Below are 17,653 nucleotides of genomic sequence, written 5' to 3' on the forward strand. Positions count from 1 at the left end.
GGCAGGCGGACGCGCAACCACTGCGCCACCAGGGAAGCCCTAAATGTGTATTTTAAAGAGATATTAGTAAAAAAAAAAAAAATGGGGTTTAATTGCTAGAGTGTCTAAAACAGCTTTTTTAAAGGATTAAAGGCTATCAGAGGAGATTTTAAAGGAACGGTTACTATTTTGTTTGCAGTTAAAATTCTTTGACAAAACCCAGTGTTGAAGTTAAGGTAAATGAAAAATAGTTGACAAATTTGTTTTAGTGGAGTGAAATTTGAGAAAATGATAGATTCATTCAGTTTATTAAGTGATTATTATTTTAAAATAGAGCTGATACTTATGAGCAATTTGTAGTGTGTGTGAAATGATTTAGGCAGCACTGCACTCTCTTCAGTGGAAAATGATAAGTACCACATGATTTAATTTTTTTGAATTTTTTCCTAAGAAGATAAGGAAATTGAATAGAAGTAAGTTTGAAAAAAATACGGAGTTGTTTTCACCTTTCTATGCTGTTTTTTGTTTTTTGTTTTATGGAAATTAGGGTATTCTGGGGTATTCTGGTGTAGTTTTGAGAGATTTTAATTTTTTTAAAATAAAATCTTATGATCTGCCAACTCAACATTATAATTTTACTGCAGGATAAATAAAGAAGAAAACGAAGGAGCAAAGCATTGATTACAAATGTCTTAATAATGAGCAAATGTGGCAGGAAAAAATATATTAAAACAAATCTAAGGTAGGTGGATATATTATTTTTCTATTTGTTTGAAAGTTCTACTTAGAGAGCTTAAAGTTAAAATGATGGATAAATTAATGGTGTATATCTATGTATCATACATATATATGTGTATGTGTGTATGTATATATACACGTTATAATAAAAAAAATAATAATATGTACCCAAATTGCTCAGCTACTCAATTAGGGAGTTTCTCTTCCACCATGTGCTGTGTGAGGCAATGCAGAGGATAGGTGGACATTCACGGGCAGCTCATTCTAAACGCTGGCCTTTCCAGTCAGAAAGGAGATTGTACTTAAGGATGTGGACAGAGTTTTCGTTTTCCTGCTTACACTTGTACCTGAAGTTGTAAAACAGAGGGAAGTCTCTACCAAGCGTTTTACAGAAATCCAAATATTATTTTTCAGGTTTTCTTTTAGTTACTTTCAGAGACATTCTGGTTCATCATTTGGGTCTAGCGTCAAAAAGAAAATGAATTTTCTATGACAGTTTTGGTAAAACTGTTTAAAAATAGATAATAGAAACAACTTTAATAATTTTTCCTTTTGCTGCTGGATCCTATTTTTAAAAGAGGTGAAAATTTTTACAAGGGTAAATATAGTTGCTCTGCAGTGTAATTTGTCTTTGCAGATTGGATACAACTAAGTAAGATTTTAGAAGTTATTAGTTCATTGTACACTTTAATTATAATTAGGAAACTGCCTTTGTCTTATTTTTCATTTAGATATTTTTGGTCTGTATTCCTTTTCTCTTCTTTGTTCCTATCTTTTACAAACACTTTCCTGGGTACTTACGATAGCATTTCTTTAAAATGTTTTTCCCTTTTCTCTGGCTTTTTCTTCTATTTAAATATCTTGTGTGTTCTTGAAACATAGGTATGCCGAAATAACTTTGGTCATTAATTACCTCAATATTTCTATAATTGTAAGTATCATTTTTACAGGTATATTCCTTTGTATTCATTTCTTGAATGTATATTATACAAATCATATACAGACAGTACTGTACTATTTGTTGTAGTTCAGTATTTTGGGGAGTTTTTGCAGTATGACATAGGTGTTCTACTAAAGGCCTAGAAAATTGAACAGAGTAAGCAAACAAATACAATTCCACCCCCCACCCCTAAAAGTAGCTCACCCTGGAAGTCTTTGAAAATTGTGCTCCTGGATGGACCCTATTCTTTTAAAACATTAGTTATATTAACACTTATTAAACTGAATCCCAATATATTCAGAAAATATTGGGATAACATTTACTTTTCTGTTGAAGAAGAAAATGGTTTGCCGATAATATAAAAAATTTCAGAAGAAATATTTAGCTTTCATAAGAAAAGAATGTTGCTACTTCCATTAACCATTTATAAATTTAAATATGCCCATTTTAGCAAATCCTTATCTGTTCTTTAGAATTGTGGAACTGAATATTTGCCAGTATTTTGCTTACTGTTAGCTTATGGTGCTTAATGGACTTTTTAATTTGTTTTAGTTTTTTTTATTGTTTTATCTCATATGTTTTTATTTTTAAATATTCTGTAATTTATATTTCCTAATTGGTCTTTTTCTGTCTAATTTGGATTTAAGATTAAAATATTACATAATTAATTAATTTATAGATTATTAATACTGGTATAACTATGATTAAAATTTGTTACAAAAAGTGAGATTTGGGGGAAAATATTGTATGTACACCTCTTTAATTTTCACTATAAAGTATGTAAGTGAACAATGCAAGATTAAAATGGATCTTTCTCTTACACTTTTTAAATAAATTCCATCAGGACTACTGAGGCTGACTTACAGATGTTAAGTGTGATGTACATTATTTCCAGCTGAGGTCTGGCTCCTGTATTTCCTGCTGAGTTAGTGTTTGAAAATACCCAGTACAGTGCCTGACCCATGTTGAGCACTTAAATGTTAATTGAATCTTCGGCCCTGAGTCCTGGCCTGGGTTGGTTTTTAGTGGCTTTAGGCGGTGGTACTGGAGAACAGTTGGATATAGATCAGCAGAGTGAACTTAGTTGAAAATGACAGGGTGTGTAAATTGGTAGTGCTGACCTTACTCTTCTGTAGATGATTTTTACCTTCAAATAAATTGATTTAGTATCAAGCTTTTACTGAATGCCATGTACTGAGCACTGTACGAGGCACTCCAGGAGAATAAAATGGGATAAGATTAGAGTCTCTCCATCCTCGTGGGAAAGACAGAGCATATCTGAATGAAGATTGTGACAACAGTTGCAGCATACTCAAAAGCACAGCATTTTTTAAGATGTGTCTAAACGGGACTACTGCTGTGGAAGGACCCCTGAGGTCACAGTCACAAGACCTCTTGTTCACTCTCTATCATGCAGTCTGTTGTGTGCTCCGTAGAAAGTCACTTAATCTCTCTGAACCTTATTTTTATCATTTTAGTAACACCTAACAGTTGCATAGTCTTCTAGAATAATTGATTAATCGGCTTATTTAATGATTATGGTAGATTCTGTACTAGGCACTGGGAATACATTGAAATCTAAGATGTGGTCTCTGTTGCACACACTGTGCTAGTACTTTGTGGACAGATGTGGTATATGCTAGACAAGTGCTGAAATGGAGGGGATTGCACAAGATGCTTTGGGAACTCAGAAAGAGTAATTGTGCCCAAGGCTATTAGAATAGGCTTTGAAAGATGGTGTCCTTGAGCCAGGCTTTGAAGAACGAGTAGAAGTGCGCCTGTTGGACAGAGAAGGAGTGAAGGGCATCCCAGGAACAGGGAAGAGCAGATATAAAAGATTAGAATTGGGGGAATAGATGTGTGTTTGACCAAAAAATGGCTCATAAGGAGGCTGGAATGCAGAGTGTGGGAAGGAATGGGGTGACTAGAGATGAGGCTGTAGAGATAAAATGAGGTCACATTGTGAAAGAAATTGAATGGCAGTTTGGTTTGGTAATTGAGAATATGAACTTTGGAAAAAGACCTTAGTTCGAAACCTGGCTTTGCCACTCAGTACCTTTGTGGTAAAATCAGATTCTTAACCTCTTTCTGTCTCCTTTTCCTCACCTCTAAAAGAAGAACTAGCTATATTGCCCTTATAAAGTTGTTAAGAATGAAAACTAGCAGGCATTTACCACATGGTAAGCACTTGACAAACGGTAGTTGTAGTTATGATTATTGTGAGAAGTTTGGGTTTTATCCTGTAGTCAATAGGAAACTCCTGAAGAGTTTTAAGCAGAAATATGTTTCAGAAAGATAACTGTCGGCAGGACAGTGGTGGCAGAGAAGAGCACTGAATTGTTCTTTAGAAGGTGGAGTCATCCCACCTGGAGATGACGCTGTAGGGAAAGAAAGGGAGAGGGTTTCAGGATGACACTCAGGTTTCCACTGGAGCAGATGGGTGGAAGGAAGGTGGGGCCCCATTTCCTGAGGTACGAAACTCAGAGAAGGAACATGTTTGTGGAGGAAGAAAAGGAGTTAGCTTTGGACCCATTGAGTTTGAGGTACCTGCAGGACATCTATTTGGAGATGTTAAACAAGCACTTGGATATATGATTCTGGAATTCAAGAGAGACCTCTGGGCCAGAGATCTAGATTTGAGAGTCATAAGCCTAAAGCTGGTGCTTGAATTTAGAGAAATGGATGATATTGCACAGGGAGAGATTTGAGAGTGAGGCCAGAAGGCTAACCAGAGTCCTGAAGAATGCGGTGTTGAAGGTTAACACCGAGTAGGAGAAAGAATTGGCAAAGGAGCTTGTGGAGAAATTGTCAGAGAATCGGATGAGAGCAGAAAATCAGTATCGTGACCTCAAGATAGAGTCCCAAGAAGGGAGATGTCAGCAGTTTTGAGTGCTGCTGAGGGATCAAACAAGATAGGACTTAAAATGAACATTGGATTCAGTGACTGATATAGATTACCCTTACTAGAGAAGTCTTAGTGAGGCAGAAGTCAGTTAGGGGTTGTCTGGGAGTAGGTGGGAGGTGAAGAAATGGAGATAGTGTTGGCAGTTCTTTAAAGTAGCTTAGCAGTGAGAGGAAGAAGAGAGGTTTGAGAGAGCAGCTAGAGAATGACTTCTGGTTCAGTGGTTGTGTGTGTGTGTGTGTGTGTGTGTGTGTGTGTGTGTTTGTGTGTGGTTGGGGAGACTTGAACAAGCTTAAATCTTGGCAGGAGGAAGCCATTGGGGAGGGCAGAGGGTAATTGTTAGTGTAATGCCCCCATAGCCTAATGAAGAGGGATCCCAAGGACAGACAGGAATTTAAGTCTGGGGAGTTGGAAGCAAGGGAAAATGCAGGTGTAGATGTAAGTGGGTTTGTTGATTTGGTGGCAGGAAGTTGAGGGGGTTCTCATCTGAAACAGGAGGCAAGGTCTCATGTGGAAGGTGATAGTAGGTGAGCTCAGGGATTTGAGAAGAGGGAGACTTGAAACAGTAGCAGAGAATGGGAGAGTAAGCTTCCAAGGAAGCAGTAAGATTGCTGCTTATTTGAGGTTGAAAACTGGATTCAGTAGCCTTAATAATCTGTTTTTTAATTTTGTTCAGTATTGTTCATTGGTGCAGGCATAGAGGAGACAGAATTGGTTTTATCTGAGATTGGTATTTACTAAGCAGATAAAACAGAAGGAAAAGGGACAAGGGACTTTAGGGTATTGGGAAACAACAGTTAAAATGAGAAACTATGGATTCTAAGCTGAGTAGGACAGGATGTGAAGAAAGGAGGAGGCTGATTGAAAGGGAGAAAGTAGTGGTCTGGAGATCAGTGTGGTGGAGATACAGGCGTGATGGGAGTAATTGAGGGTGGGTGTGAGCTGGGAGGATAGGATATTGGTAGAGTGGGATGTCAGAATTAATTATTTCAGAGGTGGAGCAGTTTTGGACACTGACAAAGTCCAGTGTACGGCCAGCCCCTCAAGTAGATGGCTGTAGGGGAGGGAAGAAAGTCATTAAACCGAAGCATCAGGGTGAGGGATGGGTCCTTTGTTTTGAGGGTGGAACATAACAGAGAATGGTGGAGAGGAAAGCTTTTTTAAGTCAGGTGCCAAAGTCTTCAGTGTCAATCCTTGAAAGGAGAAGCTGATGATTATCGTATGGATGAGTAGTACAGGATGGTACACCCAATTACCTTGAGGCTCCGTGAGCAAGAGTTTTTATGAAGGAGCCGAGGAAGCACAGCTGGGAAACAGTGGGGATCAGTGAGGATGCCAGGTCAACATTGGGATCTTGATTCAGTGTGGGAAGACCAGCAGCTCCTTCTTGAGGTGGGGTGTGGGGGGCTTTGGGAGTTCCAGACAGCACATTGCAAAGGCTTCGGAGGAGAACAGGAGCAAGCAACTGTATTATAGGGGGAACGGAAGCACTGGTTTTGAGAGTGAAAATGACATGTGGGAGGAGCTTCTGTCTTTGACAGTGGCTGGGGAAAGCAGAATGTGAGATGCTAATGGATATGATGCTGGCATAGGTGAAGGGGCATTGCAGTTTAGTCACGGCTGACAGGGTATCTTGCTGGGATGTGTGAGCGGCCGGTAGCGGTTGTGAGGAGCAGCCGTGCAGCTGCTTGGCCCAGTGCTGGGATAGGAGGCTAGTGGGTGATGCCAAGTGTGCAGGGAGGATGGACGGGGTGGGGGTGGGGTGCCGCCCACCTTCCATCTCCGCCTTTCTTCACTAGGAGGCTCCGGGCTTCATGGCATCCTGATCTGGCTGGTATTTAGCTATGTGGGTTTTTTGGTAGTTGGTGTGGTACTGGCTCACATACAGACACATGATTCTGACTTTGGAGCTTGAATGGATAGTGATGCTCTTGACTGAAAGAAGAAATATCATGGAAGGGATAGGTGTCTGTGCAAACTCCAGGTTAAGATGCTCACTTGGAGGGCGAAGCACAGATACAGATTTGGGAGTCAAGTGCATATAGGGTTGAGGAAGCCATAGTATGTAGACTGAAAAAAGTAAAAGGCAGAGGATTGAACTCTGGGGAACACCCAGGAAAAAAAAGGGAACAGTGAACGTGAGTGCATGAAATAGTGTATATAAAACACTTTCACGTGTAAAACATTTTGAAATGTTTAATAACTTACGAAGTCTCTCATTATAGCTCAAAAAACAACTCCTGAATAGCTTAGGTTTACCTTTTTAAGCATTAGTGCTTTCTTTGGTGGGAGTCTTCCTAGATTCTATTATGTATACTCCTCTTTCCTTAAATTATACAAAGTATAATTATTTTCTTTCTTAATGGCTCAGGATAGTTATTGTAAATATCAGTTATTGAATTTTAACTCATAAATTCTTCAATTTCCTGAATATAAAGAACTAGGAGACTTTACCCTGTATGGGCCCAAATTGCTACACACTTGGAATTCCTTTTTTTAAAAATAATTTTAAAAAATTTTATTAAAGTATAGTTGATGTACAATATTATATAAGTTACAGGTGTACAAATACAGTGATTCACAATCTTTAAAGGTTCTACTCCATTTTTACTTATTATAAAATCTTTGCTATATTTCTTGTGCTGTACAGTATATCATTGTAGCTTATTTTATACCTAATAGTTTGTACCTCTTAATCCCCTCCCCCTACCCTGTCCCTCCCCCTTCCCTCTTCCCACTGGTAACCACTAGTTTGTTCAATATATCTGTGAGTCTGTTTCTTTTTTGTTATATTCACTAGCTTGTTGTATTTTTTAGATTCCACATATAAGTGATATCATGGAGTATTTGTCCTTCTCTGACTGATTTCACTTAACATAATACCCTCCTCCGAGTCCATCCACATTATGGCAAATGGCAAAATTCCATTTTTTATGGCTGAGTAGCATTCCCCTGTGTATATAGACCACATCTTGTTTATCCACTCATCTGTTGATGGACACTTAGGTTGCTTCCATATCTTGGCAGTTGTAAACAGTGCTGTTGTGAACATTGGGGTACATATGTCTTTTCGAATTAGTGCGGGGGGTTGGATATACACCCAGTAGAGGGATTGCTGGGTCGTGTGGCAGCTCTTGTTTGAGTGTTCTGAGGACCCTCCACGCTGTTTTCACGGTGGCCGCACCAACTTACGTTCCCACCACAGTCACACTGGAATTCTTGACCTGTTTATTATATTCTGTATGTTTTCTCCTCCCCTCACCCTATGTCCAGCTGTCACTTCTTATATCCAGTGTGTTTAGAAACCAGATAAATGAGAATTGTATTTAAAATTAAATTGAATGGGTTTAGAGTACCAACTAGGTACTCCTCATTTTAGAAGTTTCAGTTTACGAACTTTGGGCCATTTGTTTTGCCTGTTAACAGGTAACTCTTGGTTATTGTCTTGTTCTTGACTGAATTCTAAGTTATCAAATAGTTGAAACGTTGTACAGTGTAGATGCTGAAGGACGTAGAGTAAAGGAGCATCTGAGTGACATGGACATTTCTTCTCTCCAGAGTATTAAAAGCAGTTCTTAATCTGGATCCCCCCAGCCTTTCAGGCCATACTTCCACCTGTCTGCTCTGCCTCTTCCCCCCTAGATGTAGATAGGCTCCCCCGAGGGCTCCCCCACGCCTCACCACATTCTCTGTTACAGTCGGCTACTCTATTTTCCAGACATGCTCCGTATTTTCCTTCCTCTCATGGTCCTCCTGTCCTTTGCTACCTGGTGAAATGCTTCTTCTCATCCTTCAGTATACAACTCATATGGCCCCATCCTCAGGCTGACTTCAACATTCCTTCCTGTGTTTTCCAAAGCATTTCGTACATAACATGCTTCACGCAGTTTAAGAAGTGTTCATTACTGGTCTAACTGATCGAATTTACCAATAAGCTAAGTTTTTCTCAAATTTTAATATATATCAGAATCTCTTGGATATAAAAAATTAGACCCCTCGGAAGGTTTGAATCAGATTTGGGGTTGAGTCTGGGAATCTGCCTTTTTTTTGTCTTTACAAATGTATTTGTTAATTCTGATACAGGTTGTGCGAGGACTATACTTTGAGAAACCAAGGCCCAAGTGGTGAATGATTTCCTTCAGGGCAAGGATTGTGACTTAACTTTTGTATTCTCAGGGCCTGTCATGTATTGTAGATGGTGCTGAAGGAATGTTTCTGAAATGGGGAAGGCCTTTCAGCGTGTAATGTTTGAGTGGAGACTCAAGTTCTTGGCAGAGCCTAAAGAGGGCTTTTAATAATGGTGTAAGAAATAGCATAAGACAACATTTCTCAAGTTCTTCCCACAACACTTCTGCGAGGACTTGCTTTGTGGGAAGAGGGTCTAGGGGAGTCAGATACTTTTGGAAAATGCTGCCTATTGGATCTGCACCCTCCACCCTTCTCAAGTCACACTGAAATAGTCAAGCTTCTGAGAAAGTTCTGCAGCAAAGAAACCCTTTTAATCCCGGATATTTCAAACTCTAACTAAGCGTTTCCCCCTTACCCTCTTTTCTCAGATTATACCTTTTCATATCCTGCAGAATTAAATGTTCTAGGTATTCTCTTTGGGAACTGCTCACAGCAAAAGTAGAACCACAGGAATTGGCAGTTTTTGCAGGGGGATGGCCTCTACTTACCTAGAATTGGAGAGTCCATGCTGGGAAATAATAAGAAAAGAGATAAAGGAATTGGGGAATGTTGAGGGAAAGACATTTTTTTTCATAGTAGACTCTAGATTTTTATTTTTATAATTGCTCTAAATTGTCATGTTCAGTTGTAAGTATTAAAATGTCTGAATAGGGAGAAGTAATTCTAGGTGTAGTATCGACTATAGCAGACAGCTTTGAGAACAGAAGACTTGGATTCAAGTAATGTTTGTTGAAATGCAAAAGAAGGTATTAAGTAGATGAAGGATCTGTAGGATCTGGTTACTAATTAAATCTGGGAAAAAAGATCTGGACATGTCAATTCAAAGTTCTAAGTTACCTGCATACTTTTTGGATATATATTTAGACTACTAAGGTGAAAAAAAACACACTATATTATTGACAACTGAAAAGATGTACAATAGCAGGGAGTAGTTCCTATAAGTTTTTAAAATTTGATTTTGCTTAGTTTGTTTGCATTTTATATTTTCTAGTAGTAGGGTAACATTGTAATATGGTTTACCATCTATCTAGAAAGAGTCTATATAGAAGTCATTAACTTAAATTGAAATTATAGGCAAAAAGATTATTGCATAAATTTTTCCTGGAAAAATTAGATTCTCCTCTTTAAGTAAAGGGAGAGCTGCAGGACAAGTGGTCAACTCTGAGTGATTCAATTTGACAGGCTTTTTTATCAGAAACTACTTAGTGCTGACAAAGGAGACACATCTTTATATCGTAACACATTTAATTTAGACAATGTGGAAGTTCTTTCATATTACATCATAATGTAAAGCAGGTTTATTAGGCCATGAGAGTCAGAATATTTAAACTTCACGTAAAATATAAAACCTAACTTTATCACTAATTTATGCTAGAGGGCTTAAAATTTTTTTAAATAAACTAATTCCATGGAACATTTTGTAGTGCTCCCTTGGTAATGTTCATACCCAGTGAGCAGAGAAGGTGCCTTTAAGTTTGGAGAGTTAGGACTCTGCCACTGAGTCTATTTCTTGAAAATATAAAGTAGTACAATTGGATGATAGAAATGAATATCAATCAGAAAGCCAAGTGAAAACAGATATTTCAGGTAGGGCCTTAATACTTCTTCCTTTTTATTGTCTTTCCAGACAAATGACCATGGAAACAATTGACTCTCAGCAGGATGGAAGTATACCAGATTCTGTGGCAGAGAGCAAATCTGCTCACATGCAGACGCAGACTGGTCAAAATTCAATCCCCACTTTAGCTCAGGTAAACATAATGTAGGCAACAGGCAGGCACCAATGAAAATTAGCCTGTATGGGAATGAGAATTGTGTGCAGATTCTGTTTTCTTGCAGTTGGTCTTAAGTTTCCCCTATTCCCTGGTTATCAGCCATTCTTACTGATTTGACTTCGAAGAGAAGATACGTGTTTGAATTACTTTTGCATTGTAACAGACACTATGTAAAGGAAAAACAAAACCCCCTCCATAGTATGTAATCCTCAATTTATTATTCGAGAAGGTCAGTAATTCCACATTGAAATATTCAGTAGTTTTATATTCTTAGCTATAAAGATGGCAGAAATCTTGCCATTTGTCCAGTGTATATTTGGTTTAATCTTTACTTTCTTTTTAGTTAGGTCTTAAACTTTGAATTAGTTTCGTTTAGCGACCACCGATATGAGTTAGTGTTTGTTTTTCAGCTCTTAACTTTATTTCTAGATATCTATAAAAATATGTAGTAAAAACCATCACATTTATTTAGTTCATCAAATACTTACTGAATCCTTCCTGTATCTAGGCACTATTCTAGATGTGTGGGGTATGTATTTCCTGGCCTTGACATCTCACGGTTTAGTGGGGTAGAGGTGTTTGAGGGGTAATTCTCGCTGTGGAAGAAGTATTGTGGGGTGGGAGGGAGACGCAAGAGGGAAGAGATATGGGGATATATGTATACATAGAGCTGATTCACTTTGTTATACAGCAGAAACTTACACAACATTGTAAAGCAATTATACTCCAATAAAGATGTTTAAAAAAAAAAAAAAGTACTGTGAGATGTTACTTAGGAATGATTGAGGCGTGCAGAGGGGGAGCAGCCGGTTGACCAGGAGTGCTTTGTAGAGGATTTTACTTTTGAGCTGGGCACAAAGCGTGAGTAGAGGTTGACGGGTGGAGGAGAGGGAAGCGTATTCTAGGCCAGGGAAGAATGTACAAAGGCAGAGGATGGGGGTGGGAGCTGCAACGTTGAGGCTGAGTGGAGCCACGTGTCTGGCCTGGGAAGTTGAGCTGGTCAGGGTAAGCAGTGGGTGGTAAACATTTGGCATCGTGGACCATCCTGTGTTCTAAATGTTCCTGAGACATTTTCCAGCGTTCACTGTGTGTCTTACACCAGCGACTGTGTGCAGGTTGCATGGGGACGTCAGCGAGCTGGGAGCGGGTCGGGGGGTGGGGGGCTGGACACCATTTGAGTGGCATCATGGTGATGTGGGGTGCGAGCAGTGGAGAGACTCCTGCAGTATCTTGAAGGGAGAATAGAAAGGACCGGATGGCTTCCTGGAGAGCCCTCGGGAGCGCCAGGCATCTCCTGGGTTGTCTCCGGCCAGACTGGCTCCTGTGAGGCCTCTATTTTCCCAAGACACCCAAGCACCCAGCCTGCTTTTCTTTCCTCTTTCAAGTTCCAGACACCCACTTGCTGCTCCCTGGGGTTTTCTCCTCACAAGTGCTTTGTGGAGCTACATCTCCATGGCAACAGCCTTCTTTGTTACCCCGGAAAACAGGCATTCAGACCTTTGCTATTTTTTAAGAAAGCAGCCTTTTTCTTATTAAAAAAATGCATGTTCATTTTACAGAATTGAAAAAATGTGTATTATTAGAAGAAAATTAAAGCTAACTATAGTCTTAACATCCAGAAATTTAATTGTTGTTAGCATGTTGGTGTTTATCCTTTAGTCTTTTTGTCTGTGGAAATAGAATGCACATATATCTTTTGGTGAATTTGGGGTGTTCTAGAGGTTTTATAACTATGATTCTTGGTCTGTAATTCTGCCCTTTTGCTGAAGTGGTAGTTGAAAGCAAATCTTTCTTCTGCCGCCACTGGTTTCCTGTCCTCCACACATGCAGTTTCCTCCGGCCTTCTGGGCCTGCACAGTTAAAACAACAGATCTCCATTGTCTAACAGTGACAGTTGGCAGTTCTGAGGACCTTCAGCCTGGGTGACACCCAGCCCTGTGAGCCTCAGTCGGAAGTTGCTAAAGAGGTCAAGTAACATGAAGTCCAAAAAATAACCTTGGATTTATGAGGTTTTGGAATTGAATAGGAGTCCAGTGAACAGAAACCTAGCTTTAGTAGGTTAGAGAATAAATAAGAGGGAGAGGAAATTGGAAGTATAGATTCTTCAAGAAGTTTTTCTGTGAAATAATAGATAAAGATGGGTCTGTGAAACAAAGGAGTGAGAACTGGGGTGTGAGAAAGCTGGGAGTGTTAAATAAAATAGAAGGGGGAGATAGAGACTTGTGAGAAGGCTGAATCACAGAACTAGAAAAAGGCTGTGGTTTACATTTACAATGTTTATTACTTCCTTAAAAATCTCAAATATATCAAATGTTGATAGTCATTAAATCTGGATAGCAAGTTCATAGACCTGCTATGTTATTCTGTTTTCTCTATATTTAAAATAGTTGATCAAAAAATAAATTATGGTTTTTGTCTTTCACATACTAGGAATGTTAAGAGATTAAGAAGAAATCTGTATGCGGAGTCATTGATTCTTTTGGTTAACTAAGAGTTATCCTCCATGGATATGAGGCCATAAATCCTCTATGGATCATGATATTTTGCAGAATTAGGACACAGTTCTTAGCAGTCAAAATTTTCTAAACGTAATTATTAATTTAGATTCTTGTGATGCCTGAAGCTGTTTATTTATGAGTATTCATTATTATTATGCAATATTATATAATCGAAGGATTAGGAAATCAAACTGAAATTTTATTAAGCCTATAATATATGCTAAAAGTGACTGACTCTTCTGAATAATTCCCAGTGTCATTGTATGTCCTTGCCACTTACTTCATTTAAACTAGAGGATTGTGAATTCCCAGATGTTTTAGACTTAAGTTCAGGTTTGTATAAAGGAGGAATTTATAACAGTTACTTTCCTTTTTACATGGTCTAATTATCATTAAGTAGTGTCGGAACAAAGAGTGTAACCAGAAGTTTCAGCGGATTTGATCCTTTGCCTCTGGTCATTTGATAGTGGTAGTTTTGAGTATCCTGGCCTTTCCAGAGCTTCTGTTAATCAAGTTAACACTGAAAATTGTCCCAGTTACGAAGATCTGAAAACTTGAGCTTGCTCTTGGCCCTCACACCTCTGCTCTGCTGACTGATTGAGGGAGGCTGGAGTTCTCAGTTTTCAGTTTTTCTGTTTTATAACTTCCCACATATCATTGGAGCCTTTCCCTTCTAACTGTATCCAATAGTGAATAGAAGTCACATGGTGACAGTGTCAAAGGGCTAGAGGCTGGAGTGGCAGATCATCGAGGCTGAGTACTGTGACTTGGATTTCTTCTTGCCTGAGTTAGTTTTTAAGTAGATTTTTTTTTTTTAATTGAAGCTGGAATCTTGTCTGGTAAGTGTATGTGTTGATACATATATAAGACTAGATTCTACCCCCCTCCCCACCCTTCCCCCCTGGAAAAACTCTTGGTGGTAAATGGAAGAATCTATTTTATATAACCAAGCCAGGAGGAAACCCTTTCCCAAAGCTAAAATGGTGAAAAGCAAAATTACTGTATATACAGGTAGTTTTTAAAATCATACTTACAGCCTTTGGAAATAATATAATCCTTAAATGGGTAATGGGAAGTTATCATTTCTTTTGTGATGAAAGATTTCAAACATATACAAGAGTAGACTAATACTCTGGCATATATATGTAGAAACTTAAAAATTATTAAGATTTGGTAGCACTTGCTTCATTTATCTTCTTTTTTTTTTTTTTGCGGTACGCGGGCCTCTCACTGTTGTGGCCTCTCCTGTTGCGGAGCACAGGCTCGGGACGCACAGGCTCAGTGGCCATGGCTCACGGGCTCAGCCACTCTGCGGCATGTGGGATCTTCCCAGACCGGGGCATGAACCTGTGTCCCCTGCATCGGCAGGTGGACTCGCAACCACTGCGCCACCAGGGAAGCCCCTTTTTTTTCTTTTTGTCGAAGAATTTTAAGCAGCTCTACAGATCTCAGACATCATGTCATGTCATTCCTACTTTCTTCTGGGTATGCAGCTCTTAAGAGGTTATGGACATTTTCCTATATAACCAAATGTCATGATCATACCTAATATAATCGAGCATAATTCCTTGGTATAATATGCACTCCATACTCACATTTCCCCATTCATCTCACAAATGTGTAATCTACTCTGAAGGCAGCAGTGGTAGCACCTTGAACTTTTCTTGTTCCACGTCTCTTGGGAATTGATAATGCTGCCATGAAACTCAGGGTGAGCGTGGTAATCCAGATGGAGCCTCAGGAGAGGATGTGCTATCTGGAGCTTCATGCCTTATAGCTGCTGGTGCAGCCTGTGGCCTGAGTATGACACCTCGAGTTGGAAAGCTAAATAACCCTACTTTGTAAATGGCCAATTCTCAAAGTTTCAGCAAAGATAGGAAGGAAAGGTGAAAGGAGCAGAATCACAGGGGTCGTAGAGCTGGAAGGAAACTCGAGATCATCAGGGTCAGCGTAGTGCCTCTAGAGAGTTAGTTCTAATATAAAATTTAACCTTTCCGAGAACCTCTGTATTTTTGGAAACAAGGAGACTGTGGAGCAGAGGAAGCCACTAGGGAATGTTGTTCAGAGATTATACTCTGCTAATCTCCTTTCTTATCCTCTCTGCTGTAAATGCAAACAGTACGTAAAGAAGCATCTTAGAAGAAAGCAGGCCTGGCATGCAGTGAGGGATTGGAGTAGGAATGATTTAACAAGGGATAGGTTTCAGTGTATGACTTGTGTGTTTTCTGTTTCAAACTGGTGGAAAATTGGAATGGCATTTCTCATTGTTTTGGCCAGCTGTGCCAAAAATCCATCTTCTTGGTCCTAAGTAGGACCAGGAAGAATATGGATGGCTATCAGAAAACAAAACAAATCAAGCAACATACAAGCAACATTTGCTATTGATAATTGGTCAGCAACATCATATTTGTATATTAAAGTTGGTCTGTATCATGTTAGGTTGATTTGGTATACTTACTGTCGGCTGAGTACATCTAGTTCAAGCTCAGTGTTTTGTCTTGGTTCTTTTTTGGCTGCATTGGACCTTCATTGCTGCGCGCAGTCTTTCTCTAGTTGTGGTGCGTGGGGGCGACTCTTCGTTGTGGTGCTCGGGCTTCTCACCGTAGTGGCTTCTGTTGGGGAGCGTGGGCTCTAGGCGCGTGGGCTTCAGTAGTTGCGGCACGCGGCCTCAGTAGCTGCGGCTCGTGGGCTCTAGAGCACAGGCCTAGCAGTTGTGGCACATGGGCTTAGTTGCTCCATGGCATGTGGGATCTCCCTGGACCAGGGATTGAACCTGTGTCCCCTGCATTGGCAGGCAGATAGATTCTTAACCACTACGCCACCAGGGAAGTCCAAGCTCAGTGTTTAATTGAATCTTGTTTTTCAAACCTCAATATGCTGATTCCCTGACTTGAGGGGCTCTTACTGAAAAAGTTCCTCTTAAGATTTTGAAATAAAAATTTTTATTTTATTGTTGACTTTCTGTTGCTCCTTAATTTTATGTATTCCTTCCCCTGGTTATTTTTAATTGCCCTAATTTAAATTTTTTGAACATAATATTTGTATTCACTTAGAATTAGCTCTAAAAATTAACAAAAGTTAGGAGGGAAAAAATAGAACAGTGAATTTTTTTCAGTAAATGCTAAATCTTTGTTGTTGCTTAGTCAACTACTTCAAGAAAATTTGAAATGTAACTCATTCTTGAAGGTAATTCAAGGTTGAAGGGATATAATTAAAAATAATTTGTGAACTGTTAATATTAGTCACCATTTTATTCAATTTAAATAAGAATTTGTTATATAATCTGTACTCATATTTTGATAACTGTGTATAATAGCTAATAGATTTCTTTAAGGGTTGGCTTTTTTTTTGCGGTACGCAGGCCTCTCACTGTTGTGGCCTCTCCCGTTGCGGAGCACAGGCTCCGGACGCGCAGGCTCAGCGGCCATGGCTCACGGGCCTAGCCGCCCCGCGGCATGTGGGATCTTCCCGGACCGGGGCACTCCCCCGCATCGGTAGGCGGACTCTCGACCACTGCGCCACCAGGGAAGCCCAAAGGGTGGCTTTTGGCTTTAGAATATAGTCTGTGTTTTCATCCCAGTGTGTTAAATGATACTTTTCTTTGAATGAAAATCGATGTTTCAAAGGTAATTTCAGTAGGTATAAAGCAGTCAAAGTCAAATTTCAGAAAAAGGTTTTGTTTTTATACACCTTATAATCAGAAAAAATTGCATACAAATCTGTTTTAGTGTTTGAGAGACTGTTAGAGATTTTCTGTCATTTGTAATGATTTTCTATGAGATTTGGGTACTTTTTGTTTGATGTTCAAGTCTTCCTTCTTAGTTTTAGTAACAGGTAGTTTGTCGCTAGTGGTAATGGCAAAATAACTGAGAATAAGCAGTTATTCTCTTTATCCTTTTCTCTGACTTTTTTCTAGTTAAAGAGTAGGTTGGGGGGAGGAGATACAAGGGGGCTGTTGTTTAAGGGGTATAGTTTCAGATTTGCAGGATGAAAATGTTCTGGAGATCTGTTTCACAACAGTGTGAATATACTTACTACTGAACGGTACACTTAAAAATGGTTAAGATGGTAAATTTTATATTATGTATTTTTTACCACAATAAAAAAAACAAAAATAATAGACTAGACATTGAAATTTTAAAAATGGATCATTAATTTTTATAATTCCTTCTTTGAATAAGATTCAGAGATTATTTACTTTGCCTTATTTCAATTTTTTGCTACTGCAACCTTTGTAAACCCCAAACTATTAAAGGAATTACATTTGGAAAACACAGAGGCTTTGGGAAATTTTCACTTCATTGATAGTTAGGACAACATCTTAAGAAATCTTAAGTGATCTTCAGAAATGTGGGTTTTCTGAGCCCTATCAGAGATATAACATGTCATTCTCCAAAAAGGCATAGAAGAGAAAAGCCTGGTTATGGGGTTGAAAATACTAAGTAGAGACAATATTAGATGACAAAGGTGCAAGCAGAAATAGTTCAGGAAAGGCATTTGCCTTTCAGTAGGTACGTTTATACAGCAATAGACCTCTTTTTAAATACCTTTTAAAAAATAATGGATATTTATTTGATATCAGATATGTTAATATACCATGATAGGTACTGCCAGTGTAAGTTGGTCTCCCAGG

General features: G+C 39.0%; 1 protein-coding gene across 12 annotated transcripts in view; it reads left to right on the forward strand.

Annotated features, from left to right (window-relative positions):
- CREM (cAMP responsive element modulator) overlaps positions 1-17,653 on the forward strand; it is a 112,597-nt gene that overhangs the window by 7,523 nt on the left and 87,421 nt on the right. For all 12 annotated transcript variants that reach the window (XM_055087805.1, XM_055087806.1, XM_055087807.1 and 9 more), the window contains exons 3-4: positions 624-721; positions 10,375-10,498. In XM_055087805.1, coding sequence (XP_054943780.1) covers positions 678-721; positions 10,375-10,498 — 168 coding nt within the window. In that variant the 5' untranslated portion in view covers positions 624-677. The remainder of the gene's footprint in view (positions 1-623; positions 722-10,374; positions 10,499-17,653) is intronic.

This window comes from Physeter macrocephalus, chromosome 11 (assembly GCF_002837175.3).
Source record: "Physeter macrocephalus isolate SW-GA chromosome 11, ASM283717v5, whole genome shotgun sequence".
Taxonomy (NCBI): Eukaryota; Metazoa; Chordata; class Mammalia; order Artiodactyla; family Physeteridae; genus Physeter; species Physeter macrocephalus.